The following is a 19,421-nucleotide window of genomic DNA, read 5'->3' as shown; positions in this document are numbered from 1 at the left end:
TAAACAAAGGCGTCAGGTGGGCTCAGAGTCCTCTGAGCTCTATACCACTAGAGATACAGTAAGTCTTTCTGGGTACAGTCTCTGAAGGGAGAAAAAAACACAGTCCATGCCTGATCTGTCCATGGCCAAAGACAAAGAAAAAGAGCTTCTCTCTCACAGATTCAGTTTGAGAACCCACTGGGAAGGACTCTGATTGGTGGCCTGGGAACTAGGATTGCCTCACCTGGGTCATGGCCTACTGTGTGACCAGGAAGGTGGAGGTGTTACTAGAGAAAGGGGATGCAGGAGATGCTGGGAAGACCAAGAACAGCCTCTACACGTATCATTGTCATCAATTCATTCAACAAATATCTACTGATAATCTAGGATATGCTACACACTAGGACACAGAAATGAGTAAGACAAATTCCTAATCTCAAGGCACTTAAAGTTTAATGCAGAGAGAACAGATATCAAGTAGTTTACAATTTAGGTAAGAAGACAAATTATCACACAATAAAGCAATGGTGAACAATTCTACATGGTCTATAATTAAGGGCTAAATTGTGTGGTGCAGATCACAAGTGATGTGGTAGTTCTAAGAGGACAATTAGTACAGTGGTCACAAACTTGAATTATACCTTAAAGGACGGAGAGGATTTGGCTGGAAGAGGATAGGGGAAGGAGTTCAGAGGAAAGAAGAAGGAATTCAGCAGAAATGACCAGTACCAGTGGAGGGATGGAGACAGAAAGGACAGTCAGTGAGAAGACTGGTTTGAGGAAAGCAGAGTGTGTGCAGTAAGTGAGAGCTCATAAACCACACAGCTAAGTCTGTTTACCCTTCCCCTTCCCCCCATACCAGAACAATGTCAGTGGCTTCGTGATACTGGAAGGGTCCACAAGTGTCAGAATTTGATGGGAAACACACCCTTAGCTACAAACCCCCCGACTTAATTAGGGGGTGAAGGGAAGAGTGAAGTTGTCCACATAGGACCAGGACGCAATCAATAGTGTGAGAACGGTGGGCACCTCCCTGTGTACCTTACCTTGGAGAAGGCCAATATAGAAAGGACTGCTGAAGAGTGAACCATAACTTGAGTGTTGGATAAATTAAAACTGGCCTAAAACCTCTTAAATGTCATAATTTGGGAATCTCTACTTGACTTCCTGACTTAAATCTTTTCATAAATTTCTATTGCCTTAGAATGAAATCCAGATGTCTTAGCATGGCATATACGGCCTTTCTTAATCTAACCATTGCCTTCCTTTACAGCCTCACTCCTGCCTCTGCCTAACAGTCTCCAGACATAGGAAACCATGAGCACGTCTCTGAAAAGTTGACTTATCTTGCTTTCTCATGTCCTTTGGTCTTTGTGTGACCTTTTCCTCTTCCTCTGCTTGGCTAATTCCTATTTGTCCTTTAAGACTCAATTTGAATATTTTCTCTTCTAGGAAGTGTAGAATTATTGGTGGTTTATGTAGGACTTATTGGTAGGGACCTGGGCACCAGTGGTCACTGAGTGGGGGTAGGCAGGGTAGGGACATCGGGGCTAGGGAGCTTGCAACTGAGAACCCATTCTGGGGAGGTGGGAATGATGCAAGAGGTAGGGCGTGAATGCACCAAGACTATAATCTCCTGGCATAGGCTCCATTGTTCCATCAAACTCACTTACAAAACACACATTCAAAGATAAAATTATTAAGAATTTCAAGACAGCAACCAAAGAGCATTAATTCCCAAGCATAGCCCTTTCTGAATGCAGGGCCTTGTTTGACTGCACTGGCCATAAGCCCATGAAGCCAGCCCTACATATAAGTCTGTTCATACAGCATAGGTTATAACAGCAAAATGTAATAAACCAAATTGTTCATTAACAAGTGATTAAACAAATAAACTATGGTTCAAACACACAGTAAAAAAAGAGACAGATCTATAGATACTAATATAGATAGATGTTTAACACACAAAGAGGGTTATAAAATATTGTGTATATCGTGATCCCACTAAAAAAAAAATATATATATATATATATATATATATATATATTCCTATCTATATAAAAGAACATTAGGAGGGATACCCCAATCACTTAAAAGTGATTAGAGGAGGAAGGGATTTTTACTTTTTATACCTATAATATTTCAGGTTTTACATTAACATTTATTATTTCTGAAATTAAAAATACGATTAAAAAATTCAACTCTAACACCTAGAAACACCTGGCTGAACTGCAGTGAAATCTGTTGGCTTCATTTCATTTAAGAACATAGAAAGACCATGGAAAATAATCTTCCTGATCCGTAAAAGACTAGTCATTAAAATTCTTACCATTCTTTTCACCTTTTCCTTTAATTCTTACCATCGTTGCTGGGCTCTTCAACAGGGGATGCTGAGTCCATACCCTCCAGGACTCCCTTTGTAATCTCAACCACCTGAAGCCTCCTGACCCTGACTAGGTCTGTATCTTTTAATCCTTCCTCCAATTGTTTGACCACCTCTTTTCCAGGCTGGGAAGTCAGAACAGTGATCTGGGAACAAATCCAAGAATCAATGTGTGTTCTTTCCCTGACGTACAGAGTGAAGAACATAACAGGTTAGATCTGGAGGATGAAGACAGCAAGTCTGTGGTAATGGCTATTGTCTTCAGAGCAAAGGAGGAGGACTTAACTGTAACTTACAAATCAAATTTCATTTGACAGATTCTGGTGGGAGAGGTCTGGTGGGACAGATCCTCCCAGGACCCTTCCAAACAGGCTGAGCCTACCCCCGTACGTGACCAGTAAGAAGCCATCCCTGTATTTTCGTTTTTAAAGAATGCTTGAAGCACTGGCAGTATGTCTCTCACTCAAAATGCTTTGATTTTATGAGGAAACAAAGGAAATAGAATCCTTAAATTCCACTCACTAAATGGGTACTGAATATCAGAGAGCATATATGCTCCTTTCTCATGGTGCTACTTCCATGTAGATTTCTCTCCTTTCCCAACCTGTATCCAGCTGAGCTGTTTCTTTTGCTCTCTTAACTCTAAAATGCACTCACTCTTCATCAATATATTGGACCTGAAGGAATATTGATGTGTTTGTGTATAATTTGAGTAATTTATTCTACCTGAATGAATACACTATATGTTTTTGTTAACAGTTTTGTCTTAAATTTGAAATTCTGGAAGGCAGGTATTAAATGCATGCAATTCTTTTTTGTACTTAGACATGTTTGACTGAGGAACAGGATGCAGATAAAAGCACAATTATTTTTTACACTCATCTGTTTGATGCCTGAGTTATCAGAGACTGAAAGTGTTTTAAGTCACTCACACACAAGGGAGGATCTAGTCACGACTTATATTTTTAAGATTGTCTTAGTTTGGCACCAGAATTTTAGAAATGTTTACATTTGCACATTTGCTAATCCCAAGAAAATTTATTCAATTTGATGACAAGATTTAATTGAGAACAATGTAAATTCTCAAGAGTACCCAGAAAATATAAATATAGACACCAATCTAGGCAGTTTGATGATTGCTTTACAAGTTTCAAAAACCTAGAGGCAGATGGCATATTCAAATTTTATTTTGATTTCAGTTTTTCCTTATAATTCACTTCAGTCCACATTTTTAGAACTCTTCTTTATGCCTAGCTGTGTAATAAGAATTGCACGGGTTATAGGAAAAAGGGAGCATGCCTCCTGCCTGCAGGGAGCTGAAAATCTAGCCTTGAAAACGACATTCAGTGCGTATGAAACAGAGAACAATACAAGGATGATAAATAATGAAGCACCTAGATGGATTGAAATGGGAAGATGGCTTAGAGTCCTAAAGGCCAGCACCTCTTACCTCCAGGGAAGTGTAGGTCAGAGCTGCGCCTGTGGTCACATGTCGGCTGTACTGTTTGAACTGCTGGAGCCCATCCTCTACTGCCATCTGCAGAGAAGCGCCTTGGGGTCTGAAACAACCCTCTCTCTGCAACATGCGGAGTTCTGAGATGCAGGCCTGCAGCCTAGCAAAATTCCCTTTCACTTGCTGCAGAGAAAAATGAATCAAAGATATAAATCTTGAGAGACCCAGGTTTCAGGTTAATTGGCAGTCTAACTTCATTACCAGTTGCTTCTCAAGAGTCCCCTCTCTTCCTGAGAATCTGTTTGTTTGACCAACATCTACCGAATGTCTATTATGTTCTGGGTACTGCACTAAAATCTTCCCTACACCAGAGGAAAGATAATCTGCAGCCAAAGGGTTTTGATTATGGGGAGTCACCAGAAACAGGAAAAGAAGTGTATTAACTCATTCACTCACCCAAAGGCAGGGCCAGTTGTGACTGCTTAGTTACTTTAAAGTACTTTACTAAGTACTTTAAGGTGGTCTGCAAATTGGAGGTCCAGCAGGGTTACTATTAAACCTTATCTTCATTTCTCAGTCAGTATAGACACTGGGGGCTCCTCTATTCAAGAATGTTTTCCCAGAAATGAGGATTTTGATGTGGTTGGTCATTTCAGAATCAATAAGGTCCTATCTAATCTGCTCTTCAGGATCATGTCAGTTAGGAAGAGATGCTTGGCTTAGAGTCAGCTCATGGAGCCAACAAATAAACCTCTTGGTTCTCCTCATCCTCCTTTGTAAAAACTCACTCTTGGAAGTAATCTAATATAATCTGATTATATGTCAATGTTACTTCTTCTAAGGATACATGCATTTTGAATAAATGTGGAAAGAAAATTTGTGACGCTATTTGAAGGAATTCCAAGCATCAATAGCAGTGGGGTGTGAGGAAGAATTATATTTTGGGATGAGGAAACTTTCCTGACCATAGCAGAACTGAGCAATATTTGCAAAATGTGCATAAAATTCATGAGCATAAACTACAATACTGCCAGGCTACAAAGGCTGCTTGGTCCACCCCTGCCCAACTCAGTTCCACAGCTGTTTACTTTGCTTACTTACATGCTCCTCTCCCTGAGTCTTTGGGAAAAACACAAGAAATAGGGCATAATTCTTACACAAAGAGAACTTGCAATCTAGATAGGAAGATAAGAAACCTACTCAAGCAAGAAATGAGAACAAATGAGACCCTAGGTGTAGACTAGTTGCCTTTGAGCATTTCTTTTCATGTACCCCTAAAATAATCCGAGGAACAATATACTCCTTTATACATTTTTAAGTAGATTTTAGATTAGATTTTAAAATTCTAAGTGTAAGTACTTGCTAAGGATGTAACTTCCAGCATATTTTAAATATCTTTTTTTTTTTGGGAAATAAGAGTGGGAGATTTATTTTTCACCATATGCTCGTGTATAACAAAAATTTTTTCACTGTCCTGTTTTTATTTTTAAAATATTTTTATTATTGCAGTAACATTGGATTATAACATTATATAACTTTCAGATGTACATCATAATATATTTCGAATTCTGTGTAGATTACATCATGTTTACCACCCAAAGACCAATTATAATCCATCACCACACGTGTGCCTAATTACCCCTTTCACTCTCCTCCCTCCCACCTTCCCCTCTGGTAACCATCAATCCAGTCTCTGTTGCTGTGTGCTGGTTGTTGTTTTTATCTTCTACTTATGAGTGAGATCATATGGTATTTGACTTTCTCCTTTTGACTTATTTCACTTAGCATAATTCCCTCAAGGTCTATCCATGTTGTCACAAATGGCCAGATTTCATCATTTCTTATGACTGAGTAGTATTCCATTGTGTATATACACCACATCTTTTTTTAAATTTATTTTTATTTTTAATTTTTTTTAAAGATTGGCACCTGGGCTAACAACTGTTGCTAATCTTCCTTCTTTTTCAAGGATTGGCACCTGGGCTAACAATTGTTGCCAATCTTTTTTTTTTTTTCTGCTTTATCTCCCCAACCCCCGCCCTGTACACAGTTGTATATCTTAGTTGCAGGTCCTTCTAGTTGTGGGATGTGGGACGCCGCCTCAACGTGGCCTGACGAGCGGTGCCATGTCTGCACCCAGGATCCGAACCCTGGGCCGCCGCAGTGGAGCACGCGAACTTAACCACTCGGCCACGGAGCTGGCCCCCTACACCACATCTTTTTTATCCATTCGTCCCTTGATGGGCACCTAGGTTGCTTCCAAGCCTTGGTGATTGTGAATAATGCTGTGATGAACATAGGGGTGTATATATCTTTATGCATTTGTATTTTTAAGTTATTTGGATAAATACCCAGCCGCGGAACAGCTGGATCATATGGTAGATCTGTTCTTAATTTTCTGAGGGTACTCCATACTGTTTTCCATAGTGGCTGCACCAGTTTGCACTCCTACCAGCAGTGTATGAGGGTTCCCTTCTCTCCACATCCTCTCCAACACTTGTTTCCTGTCTTGTTAATTATAGCCATTCTGACCGGAGTGAGGTGATATCTTATCATAGTTTTGATTTGCATTTCCCTGATAGCTAATGATGTTGAGCATCTTTTCATATGCCTGTTGGCTGTGGTATATCTTCTTTAGAGAAATCTCTGTTCAGATCTTTTGCCCATCTTTTAATTGGGTTGTTTGTTTTTTTTGTTGTTGAGTAAATATCACTATTTAAAAATAAAATGATAACATCACTCTTCAAAGAATAATCCAATAGAATCTAAATATCATAGTGATTTGATACTCACCATTATTCAATTTAAAAAGTATATGAGCAAGCTCTTGTCCCTTTTTAACAGTATATTATTCCTTTTTTCCCTTGAACTCATATTTCCATTTCCTTTTTTCCACAGTTTTATCATAATGTAATAGAACTTTTTGATTGGCAACCTTTTATTGAACATCCTATCATACTTCTCTGCATCAAAAATATTTACATATTGTAAGATTATTTTATTTCCTATGACCATAGGCTTAAGGGGGTAATCTAGATTGAGTTATTATTAGAATTGTTGTTCATATACAATTGATCAAAACAAATATATATTACTGATTTTGGCAAATAATTATTGGCATTAAACATTAACTTTAATTGGAAATGCATCCTAATGGCATGGTCACGCTGGGTTCTTTTTTCAATTAGTTCAGGTATATGTGAATAAATAAATGACTTACTGCTTCAATGACACAACACTCAGTATCAATTCTATTTCTATTTTTTCTATTGTTATAATGCTGAGAAACCTTGTCCTCATAAATATAAGATGAGATGTCAATCAAATTGTCAAATTCCTTCTGAGATATGTGCCAAAAGTCACATAGAGATCTACCAATAAAATTACTTTAATATCAGCTGTTATTCAATCTGGTCTTCCTTCAATGTTGTTAAAATTGGAAACCTCTTGGTTGTAAATGATTTTTTTTTTTAAAGATTTTATTTTTTCCTTTTTCTCCCCAAAGCCCCCCGGTACATAGATGTATACTCTTCGTTGTGGGTCCTTCTAGTTGTGGTATGTGGGAGGCTGCCTCAGCATGGTTTGATGAGCAGTGCCATGTCCGCGCCCAGGATTCGAACCAACGAAACACTGGGCTGCCTGCAGCGGAGCGCGCAAACTTAACTACTCAGCCATGGGGCCAACCGCAGTTGTAAATGATCTTTAACTCAGTCATAAGTCACTTACTTTCTTACATTGATACCAACATTTTGAATTATTCCTTTGTTTGGTACCCATGGAAGTTTTAAAATCACCTGGCAATTCACCACAGTAAGATTCACGGGTGAAAGACATGTATTTCTCACTCCTTCCTTTTTATTTTGGATTTTTTTTATGAAATAGAAGAAGAGTTATTGTGAAAATGATGGTGGGAATGGAGAAGCAGCCTGACACCCTCATCATAGGCATAATGAGAGAAGTTTTAGAAAAGAATACAAATGGAAATTGAAGATCTGTATGTTAATTCTTCAAAATTATCTATTCCTGTGCACTCTAGGAAGTCTTCTTGTAGCCCTAGTGGTATGTGAACCCCAGTTTGAAGATGCTTTAGAAGTTTAGGAAAAGAAAGCAAACGTTGTTGGAAAGGAAGTTGGAAAGGAGATTGGGCTGAGAATTGAAAGGGTAAAATTTATGAAAATAATACAGTATTTTATGTGTGTGTGTGGGGGGGGGGTGGGTAGAGAGGCAGAAGTTCAATATAAGCAATGGTATGGAGGTTGAGAGTGAAACCGTGTGCCAGAGAGAATGAGGAAATGTGCCTGACAAGCGTAGAGGATGCTTGATAAGGACTAGTGGGCATTTTGGTTAAAGAAGTACTAATCTTAGCTCAGGCTTTACAGCCAAACAGACTTGAGTTCCAAACCTGGCTCTCCCTTTTATTGGCTGTGAGTCCTTAACCCTAAATTTCTTCAACTAGAAATTGAGGACAATGGAAATACTTATCTTAAAGAGTAAGTATTAAATGAGCTAATTCGTGGCACACAGTATGCACTGTTAGCTGTGGTTATTATTTTTATCACTATCAAACCCTAAAAGCACTTAGGACATTGCTGATTAAACAGAAGGGGTTTGTATTGAATTAATGGCTGTGTTCTACACCTGACAAAACAAGTAAAAATAAATAGTATCTATGTAAATGACATAGCTCTATTCACTCGTCCATTTCTTACAAACATTTATGGTTAGGTGCTTATGATATACTAGGTATCTAAAAAATATATAATTCCTGTAAAATATAACTTTACAAACAAGTGAGATAAGTAGCTTCAGAATACAAAGGGATAAGAGCCATAATAAAATGACATTTTCCAAAGTACGTTGACCAATTATTGTCTGTTTATCTCATTAGAATATAAGCTCTATCAAAGGAGAAACCTGATTTGTGTTTTCATTGCCATGTCTGCAGGGTCTAGACCAGTACCTGGAACACAGCTGGTATTTTTGAATAAATGAATGCATATATAATAAATTTCAGGGGGATGAAAAATGTCAGAAAATGAAAACAGATATACAGGAATTCTCTGTACTAACTTTGCAACTTTTTTATTAACTTAAAATTATTCAAAAATAAAAAGTTTATTGAAAAATAAACCAGAAAAATAGTAGGAAAAAAAAGGGAGATTATTTTGTGGTAGAGAAAGCCTTTGTAAATATGACAACAAAGGTAGGAAACCGTGAAGGGGAAAATGCAGAGATATGACCACATAAAAATTCAAATTTTCTGTAAAGGAAAAGAGAATATGAATAAAGCTAAGGACAAAAAAACCCTAGGTAAATATTTGCAACATATATGATTAGTGTGATATTAATATCTTAATATGTAAAAAGCATCTACAAATATCTGAAACATACTCTTCTAGCACCTTACAATATACACACAAGATAAAACACAAATATCTTTCAAATGCATAGTTGAATTCATGAGAAAACAAGGGAAATCCCCAGATACCAAAGGAGAGGATAACAGGAAATAGGAAACCACAGTGTTAAATAACTATAAACGCCTTGGCTGTACTTGCTGATCATGAGAACTTAAATCCTTGTGTTTCAAGAAAGCAGGAGACAAGGCCTTAGGCCCACATAAGAAGAAGAATTGGAACTGCCACCCTGGCCCAAAGTTAAGACTGTTTAAAAGGTTATTCTGTCAATGAAAAGGTGGGCTAGAAAGAATCCACCCTCCAGTAAAGGGAGATGACAGTAAAACTTGTTGACTGATGTGAGCTCTTGATAAGAAAGAAATTACTGCTGAGAACCAGAAACCACATGCTTCCCCTCATGTGGGTTTGGGATTTGGCTTTACCTGTGGAGTCTAGGAAAGTCTCAGTTTAAAACATAACTTAAAGTCGTCCTGGGTTGATAGCACTTTAAGTCAGCTGGCTCAAGCAAACACAAATCTTCTCTAGAGGTATACACTCTAAACTCAGGTCTCACAGAATTCTCACACATTACGATCAGCTAAACATAAGCTCATCATCCAAAATTACAAAATCAGTGAGAAAATAAACATCGCGGGTGAGAGTCAGCAGAAACAGCAAACAGCAGAATGAGAATTTCAACCATTTCAGATACTGGAATTACCAAACATATTTAAGTACCCTTAAGACATAAAAGAGGAAATCAAAACCATGAACACAGAATAAAAGACTAGCAAAAAAGGACCAAGTAGATTTAAAAAATTACCAAATAGAATTTCTAGAAATTAAATTATAAAAATTGAAATTAAAAACTCAATGAATGGGTTGACAGATTAAATACCACTGAAGAAAGAATTACTGAATTGGGAGATAAAGCTGAAAAAATACTACGGAAGCTAGCACAGAGAGACAAAGAGATGGAAAGTATGAAAAACATGTTAAGAGAAATGGAAGAAAAAGTGAGAGGATCTAATATTCATCTAATCAGAGTCTTGAAGGGATAGAATAGAGATAATGGGGATGAGGCAATATTAAAAGAGACAGTAGGTGGGAAATTTCTAGAATCAATGGAAAGGCATGAACCCTCAGATTCATAAAACACAACAAACACCAAACAGGAGAAATAAAAAGAAATCCATACACACTAAATCCAGACACACTAAAGACAAAAAAAAAATCTTAAAATCAGTCAGAGATAAAAAGATGATTTACCGGGGGCCAGACCCGTGGCTGAGTGGTTAAATTTGCGCACTCCGCTGCAGCAGCCGAGGGTTTCATAGGTTCTGATCCTGGGCGTGGACATGGCACTGCTCCTCCACATTGAGGCAGCGTCCCACATGCCACAACTAGAAGGACCCGCAACTGAAATATACAACTATATACTTGGGGGCTTTGGGGAGAAAAGAGTAGGAAAAAAAAAAAAAGATTGGCAACAGTTGTTAGCTCAGGTGCCAATCTTTAAAAAAAAAAAAAAGATTTACCAAGGAACAATTATTAGACTGACAGAAGACTTCTCAACAGCAATAATGCTATCCAGAATGCAGTAGAGTAATATCCTCAACATGCCAAGAAAAAAATAACTCTCAACCTAGAATTGTTAATGCAGTTAAACTATCCTGATGGCTAATTTTATGTGTCAACTTGCCTGTGCCACAGACTGCCCAGATTAAACTTTATTTTTGGGTGTGTCTGTGAAGGTGTTTCCAGATGAAATTAGCATTTGAGTCAGTGGACCTAGTACCGTAGATTGCCCTCCCCAATGGGGTGGGCATCATCCAATCAGTTGAGGACCTGAAAGGAACAAAAAACAGAGGAAGAAGGACTCCCTCTCGCCTTTTTCTATTCCTGCCTGCCTCTCTGAGCTGGGACCTTGATTTTCTCCTGCCCTTGGACTTGGATTTACACCATTGGTTCCTCTGGTTCTCAGGTCTTCAGACTTGGAGTGGAATTACAAACCAGCAGCTTTCCTGGGTCTCCAGTTTGCAGATGGCAGATCATGAGACTTAACCTCCATAATCACGTGTCCCAATTCTTCAGAAGAAATCTCACAAGTCTCCATATACATATTTATATAAATATACTTATCTTTTTTAAAAATTCGTAAAATTTAATATAAAATTTATAATATATAAATTTGTATCCTATTGATTCTGTTTCTCTGGAGAACTCAAATACAGATTTTGGTAACAAGAATGGTTCCAGAGGAACAGAATGTTAAGAATGAGTTTTCTAATTGGTTCTGGGGTTTCTGGAATTGACTCTCTAATCTGATTAGATTTAAAGATGCTAATGACTCTATTTCCAGTAGTAAAGATAGCACTGATAGTCAAAGGCATGATCTGGCAATAGAGATATGTAAAATATCTGCATTGGACACTTTACTCTGAAGCAACCACTTACAAGAAGCAAGGAGCTGCATGACTATAGTGTAAGCATCTGACAATTAGCTTTTTTTATTGTAATGTAAGTGTTTGACATTTTAATCTCCGAGGCATCCACCTCAAAGACATCCACCTTTTTTTTTTTTTTTTGAGGAAGATTAGCCCTGAGCTAACTACTGCCAGTCCTCCTCTTTTTTGCTGAGGAAGCCTGGCCCTGAGCTAACATCTGTGCCCATCTTCCTCTACTTTATATGTGGGACGCCTACCACAGCATGGCGTGCCAAGCGGTGCCATGTCTGCACCAGGGATCCAAACCGGTGAACCCGGGGCCGCTGAGAAGCGGAACGTGTGAACTTAACTGCTGCGCCACCGGGCCAGCCTCCAAAGACATCCATCGTGAATAAACACACCGCCAGCTACACAACTAGATAAAGAGCTAGGCTACCCCACCCATGAAGTTCCCCTTTTTAGAAATATCTGGTTGACCTAGATAACTGACTGAGTGAACTCCAATCAAGTCCCAAACTTGAGCCAATTTACAGGCCTAGAACCCTTTGAATGAAGGGATGTGGGGTCCCCTTGTGGAAGGACCTCAGTATATTACCAAAAATTTATACTGTTAATCTTTCTCCCAGGCTTCTCCAAAGGGACCTATGGCCTTTTACCAGGGTCACTGTACACTGAGGAAAAGGAAATAATCAGACCTTTTGGGGTCTACTGGACACTGTGTCTGAACTGACACTAATTCCAGGAGATCCCAACATTACAGTGGCCCACCAGTCAGAGTAGGGGCTTATGGAGGTGAGGTGATCAATGGAGTTTTGGCTCAGGTCCATCTCACAGTGGGTCCAGTGTGTCCCCAAATGCATCCTGTGGCTATTTCCACAGTTCCATAATTGGAATAGACATAGTTAACAGCTGCAGAATCCCCCTATTGGTTCCCTGACCTGTGGAGTGAGGGTTATTATGGTGGGAAAATCCAAGTGGAAGCCACTAGAACTGCCTCTACTTAGGAAAATAGTAAACGAAAAGCAATGCTGTATTCCTGGAGGAGCTGCAGAGATTAGTGCCACCATCAAGGACTTGAAAGATGCAGGGATGGTGATTCCCACCCCCTCCCCATTCAACTTGCCTCTCTGGCCTGTGCAGAAGACAGATGCATCTTGGAGAATGACAGTGGATTCTCATAAGTTTAACCACATGGTGACTCCAGTGGCAGTTGTTGTACCAGGTGTTGGTTTCATTGCTCGAGCAAATTAACATATCTGGTACCTGGTATGCAGCTGTTGATCTGGCAAATGCCTTTTTCTCCATTCCTGTCTGTAAGGTCCCAGAGGAGCAGTTTGTGTTCAGCTGCCAAGGCTGGCAATACACCTTTACTGTCCTGCCTCGGGGGTATATCAACTCTCCAGCCCTATGTCATAATTCAGTTCACAGTGATCTTGATTGCCTTTCCCTCCCACAAGGTATCACACTGACCCATTACACTGATGACATTATGCTCACTGGACCTAGTGAGCAAGAAGTAGCAATTACTTTAGACTTATTGGTAAGACATTTGTGTGACAGAGGGTGGGAAACAAATTCAACTAAATTCAAGGGTCTTCTACCTCAGTGAAATTTCTAGATACTTACTCTGGATACCCTAAATAGTGAGCAAAGAGACTGGTAAATAAATGAGACTGGTAAAAGTAAACAAATATTGCCTATATAAAACAATAACAGTAATGTCTAATTTGAGGGTAAAATACTAGAGAACCAAAAGTATGTAAGATGAGAAGGAAGTGATCACAGTTAAGGCATTCTTAGGCATTGTTTAGTGAAGGATAAAGTTATTGATTAATTAAGAACAATCCCTAAGAGAAAAAGATTGTATGCTTTCAAACAGTAGAGGAAACAAATTAAAAACAAGCATCTTGATTAATCCAAAGGAAGTTAGGAAAGGAGGAAAAAGCAAGCATAAAAAACAGACTGGAAAAATAGAAAATACCAAGTAAGATAATGGAAATAAATCCAGATAGATAAATAATTAAAATAAATACAAACTTACTTTCTGAAATTCACCAAAGTCAAATTGTTGGAGCGGTCTGAAAGAAAGTCACTGTTTGCCATCTATAATATACACACTTAAAAAGTGAGAGTAAAAATTGAGAGTAAAAGAATGCTTGAGGTTTACTTTCAGATATGCTGATTTTATCAGTCTTAGATGGGGTCCCATACATCAGTATATTTTTGAAAGTTCCTCAGGCAATTCTAATGTGCAGCAAAGGCTGAGACTACTTTAACTTATTCATTTTTTTTTGCTGAGGAAGAGTCACCTTGAGCTAACATCTGTTGCCAATCTCCCTCTTTTTTTTTTTCACTTGAGAAAGATTAGCCCTGAGCTAAGATCTATGCCAATTTTCCTCTATTTTTTTTATATGGGACACCATGTGGCTGGTGAGTGGAGTAGGTCTGCGCCCAGGATCCAAACCCTTGAACCTGGGCCGCTGAAGTGGAGCATGCAGAACTTTAACCACTCAGCCATGGGGCTGGGCCCTAACTTATTTTTTAATAAAAGAAGAAAGGGTGAAAATTAATAAGGTAAGCATCTGATTTAAGAGGTTGGAAAAAGAATCATACAATAAGTAAAGACTAGTATATCAGGAGAAAAATGGGCAAATTATATGAACAGGCAATTTGCAAAAATAACCAAATACAAATGGTCAATTAATATATGCACAAACTTGCTAATGAAAGATAAACAAACGAAAGCATAGTAAATTATTATCTTATCCCTATTAGATTGTCAGAAATAAAGACTGACATTTTCTAGTAATTAGCAAGGATGTGAGAAAAGAGAAGTTTTGTGATTGGTGGGAAGGTAAATTGGTACTCCCTTCCTAAAGGTGGTTTTAAGATCAAAATTTAAAATGTAAATATCCTGAGATCTAGGATTTTTGCTTCCAGGAATATGTTCTAACACAATCAAACAAGTGTCTGATGTAAGAATAAGAATGTTTCCTGCAACATATGCTGCATTGATTATAATGGTAAGAAAAAAAAAAAAAGGAAACAATCTAAATGCCCATCAACAGATTAATGAATTAATTATGCTACAATTGAACACTGTGTAGCTATTTAAAACTATGACATATATCTATATTTATTGACAGGGAAAAAGCTCTATAACATATTATTAATTAGAAAAATTAACAAAATCAGCTGGTATAGTATTATCCATTTTTTCATCTACCTGTCCTCCCTCCCTTCCTGCTTCCCTCCCTTTCTGCCTTCCCTCCACTCATCCATTATCTGTACAGACATGTAGATGTTTGGAAGATATTCACTAAAATGTTAATGAGTGGTAGGATTTTAGGTAATGTTTTTCCCTTCTTGTACTTATTTTCTTCTTTTAAATTCTCTTTCAATCTTTTTGAATATGTCAAGAATAGAGTCTTAGTTTGTTGCTTACGTACCTTTATCACCTCTAAAACTCACTAATCCCTCTCTTGCTCTCTTTTTCCACACTGTTTTAAAAGAAAAAATTTTTCAGTTTTTATTTTCTTATCAATGGTATATTTGCACATGGTTTAAAGAGTCAAATAGTTTCTGCATAGAGTGAAACAGTTCTTCAATGCTTTTAAAAAAATATTTCATATGTTCCCCATTCCCACTTTAACAGTTTTCTAAAGGCAGTGACTTTCAAGATTTTTAGATGTTTATTTGCTATTTGCTTCATGTTACTAAACAATATGCATTCTCATTATTTCAATTTTAGGTGTTATCTGATGAATTCCTTTTATGGAATATGAGAATTTGTTTCTCTTTTACTATTGTGTCCTTATATTCGCAAACATAACTCTCCTCCTCCCGCCATCCCCAATCCTCTCAATAGTTTTAATTCTGGTTAGATCCACATTGAGTTTACTTAATTATGATTATATAAAATCTATTCATACCTGAGTCATATAATATACTAAAGTACTTTTCCTTTCCGATGCAACTTTTTCCCTGGAGTTAATATTTTCTTTTCCCCCTACTTATATAATTTTCTATGACTAATTAAATCCTAGATTTTTCACCAATTGTCTAAATCTCCTCTCAATATATTCAGACACTTTGGGTATTTTACCAATTTCGTTTTTTTTTTTAAAGAAATCTCTCCTGGGATGGAGCCTTTTGGCCTGCTCCATCTGGACTGTTAGCTTTCTCTGCCAGGTGTACAGCTGTACACAGGAATTGATATTAGCCATCATCCTGGAGTTTTCTTTCTGTGCCTTTGGGTTGGATCCCCTGCTTTCTAGATCCTATACTATCTTCTGTCTAGGTTTATTCCCTCATTTTGGTAGAACACATCCTTCAGAGCTTCCTCAGTAAAGGTTCATGGGAAGCAAACTTTTTAAAAACTTGTATGTCAGAAAATGTCTTATTCTGCTTGCACACTTGATTCATAATTTGGCTAGATAGAGAATCCTAGGTTGGACAGGATTTTCCTTCAGAATTTTGAAGGCCTTGCTCCATTGTCATCTAGCTTCCAGGACTGCTGTTGAGAAGACAAAAGCCATTATGACACCTTTGTCAGTGACCTATTTTTTTCCTCTCTTGAATGTTATACGGTTTTCATTTTTTCTCTAGTATTTTGAAATTTCATGATGATGTGCGTTGGTGTTATATATTTTCATCCATTGTTCTGAGAACCTGGAGGCCCTTTTTTTTTTTTTTCTTCTTTCCTTATTCCTACTTTTTTTTTTATTGAGTTATTGATAGGTTACAATCTTGTGAAATTTCAATTGTACATTAATGTTTGTCAGTCATGTTGTAGGTGCACCACTTCACCCTTTGTGTTCACCCCCCATCCCACCTTTCCCCTGGTATCCACTAAACTGTTCTTGGTCCATAGTTTTAAATTCCTCATATGAGTGGAGTCATACACAGATTATCTTTCTCTTGCTGGCTTATTTCACTTAACATAATTCTCTCAAGGTCCATCCATGTTATTGCAAATGGAATGATTTTGTTCTGTTTTGCAGCTGAGTAGTATTCCATTGTATATATGTACCACATCTTCTTTATCCATTCGTCTGTTGATGGGCACTTAGGTTGCTTCCACGTCTTGGCTATTGTAAATAATGCTGCAATGAACATAGGGGTGCATGGGACTTTTGAATTGCTGATTTCAAGTTCTTTGGATAGCTACCCAGTAGTGGGATGGCTGGGTCATATGGTATTTCTATTTTTAATTTTTTGAGAAATCTCCATACTGTTTTCCATAGTGACTGCACCAGTTTGCATTCCAACCAGCAGTGTATGAGGGTTCCTTTTCCTCCACAAACTCTCCAACATTTGTTAATTTTTGTTTTGGTTATTTTTGCCATTCTAACAGGTGTAAGGTGATATCTTAGTGTAGTTTTGATTTGCATTTCCCTGATGATCAGTGATGATGAGCATCTTTTCATGTGCCTATTGGCCATCTAAATATCTTCTTTGGAGAAATGTCTGTTCATGTCCCCTGCCCATTTTTTGATCGGGTTATTTGATTTTTTGTTGTTGAGTTGTGTGAGTTCTTTATACAGTATAGAGATTAACCCTTTGTTGGATATATGACTTACAAATATTTTTTCCCAGTTGGTGAGTTGATTTTTTGTTTCAATCCTGTTTTCCCTTGCCTTGAGGAAGCTCTTCAGTCTGATGAAGTCCCATTTGTTTATTCTATTGTTTCCCTTCTCTGAGAAGACATGTTGTCCAAAAAGATCCTTTTGATACTGATGTCAAAGAGTGTACTCCCTACATTTTCTTCTAGAAGTCTTATGGTTTCAGGTCTTACCATTAGGTCTTTGATCCATTTTGAGTTTATTTTTGTGAATGGTGAAAAAGAATGGTCAATTTTCATTCTTTTACATGTGGCTGTGAGAATGTAATTTTTTATCAGAAAAAACCCCACCAAATGTATTTTTATTTTGGAAACTAAAACAAAAAGCTTAACTTGTCTCCTGTAATTAAGTTAAAAAAAAAATAGAATGACCTCCTGATGTCTCTGCCAGGAGAATACAATAACCTTTAGGACAAGGAAATGATCTGCTAACAAGGTTTGAAAATATTGTCTATTTGAGCATTGGAAAATTCTGCCAAATGCAATGCTTTTGGAAATATTGAAATCAAACGGTTCTTTCTTACATTAATCAGATAATAGGACCAGTTACTGCTTGAAAACACTCCTGGTTGACAGAAGTAAAATCACGTGACCAAGGTAGAAGAGGATACTTCCAACTTACTGTAGCAGGAGGCCATGCACCAAATTCATCTCAAAGATTGCATCATTTAGAAACAAGCTAAACAGAAAGTAGGCTACAACACAACTGTGTTATATCTCTTGAAAATGGAATCTGATCTCTCAGGAGCTCATTTCTAATCACTTTGATTCTGGAAGTGATTGTAAAATGCAGGCTTTGCAGAAGCACTAATTGCCTAGGCTCTGAAGAGCTCCTATAGTTTGGCCCAGAAACTATTTCCATACATCAACGGTTCATGATAGATTGATAAATGCTACAGAAAGTCTTATATTGTTCTTAGTTTTTTTCCCTCATAAATTACCTAGGCAGCATTCCATACAGCAACAATGTAAATAGTTCAGAGCTGAGTTCCAAATACAAATAATGAGTCAGGGACCTATGGGGAGCTGTTAGATAAGGAGGGAGAGAATGGGTTGTAGGAAGATGAGGCCTGGTGCAATTACTTGCAATGTACAGTCTGAGCAGTCAAATTCCACAACTTTCCCCCTACCTGCTTCCCTAGATGGGAAGTTTGGGGTTTCCATTTTGGAAGCTTCAAATGTGCTCTAGGAAGTTCCTGAGTTGAAATATGGGTCCTTATGATCACTTCTTCAGTCTATTTCCTTCCTAGTGAATCAAGTTCTGAAGTAGACTGTAACATTTTTTTTGGAGTTATTATCTATTATACTACAAACTCAGGTTCTCTGTCTTAGATCATCTGAGTGAGTTTCAAGGTGCAGAGGTGAGTCCCTGATTCCGTTAGGATGGGCTTTGCACAGACAGGTGGAAGTTGGGATGAATGGGTAAGGACTGATGGATGCTCATTACATTTCTTTCAGCTTTTTGTGTAGACTGGTGGTACAGATATGCCTAGAGGATGTTCTCTCCCTAGATCCAATACTAGTATGTTCTCCTTGCTTTAGGCAGTTTATGACAACTCAGATTGATGTCTCAATGGAGGTCAGGTGAAAATATTAGAATATAGTTTAGGTCAGTGATTTTCAAAAATTTTTTTATCAGTAAAACCCCCTTTCATAAAAAAATTAAAATTTACATAGAATCTCAATATGTAAATTGCATTTTATCAGCATAAATGTATTTTTAATATTTCGTTTTTATTTATTTTCAATACATAATACATTCACATTATTCAAAATTCAAAGGTTACAAAAGAGTATATAGAAAAAGTTACCTTCCCACTCTATCCTTTAGCTAAACAGTAGCTTCCTGGAGGCAATCAATATTACTAGCTTCTTACATGTCTTTCCAGAGACATTTTCTTGGCATGAAGAAAATATAAATGATTAACTTTATCTTTCTTCTTACCAAAGTAGAAAACACTGTGATACTTTTTCATACCTTGATTTTGTTGTGTAGTGTATTTGGGCAATCATTTCATTCAATAGATAAAAAGTATTTTAATTTTTATGGCCCAAAAGTATTCCATTAATGGATGGAACATAATTTTATTTAATCAATCCCTTATTGATTGAGATTGGGTTGTTTGCAATCTTTTGCTAC

The 19,421-nt window shown here is 37.5% G+C and overlaps 1 protein-coding gene across 1 annotated transcript in view; it reads right to left on the bottom strand.

The window, feature by feature from the left end:
* Window positions 1-19,421, bottom strand: part of M1AP (meiosis 1 associated protein) — an 84,177-nt gene that overhangs the window by 44,217 nt on the left and 20,539 nt on the right. The window contains exons 3-4 of the mRNA XM_044772725.2: window positions 3,813-3,998; window positions 2,340-2,508 (exon numbers count right to left, since the gene is read on the bottom strand). Of these exons, the coding sequence (XP_044628660.1) occupies window positions 2,340-2,508; window positions 3,813-3,998 (355 nt within the window). The remainder of the gene's footprint in view (window positions 1-2,339; window positions 2,509-3,812; window positions 3,999-19,421) is intronic.

The sequence above is a fragment of the Equus asinus genome, chromosome 6 (genome assembly GCF_041296235.1).
Source record: "Equus asinus isolate D_3611 breed Donkey chromosome 6, EquAss-T2T_v2, whole genome shotgun sequence".
NCBI classification, from domain to species: Eukaryota; Metazoa; Chordata; class Mammalia; order Perissodactyla; family Equidae; genus Equus; species Equus asinus.
The sequence above is the reverse complement of the archived record's forward strand: the minus strand, read 5'-3'. Positions and strand labels throughout refer to the sequence as shown.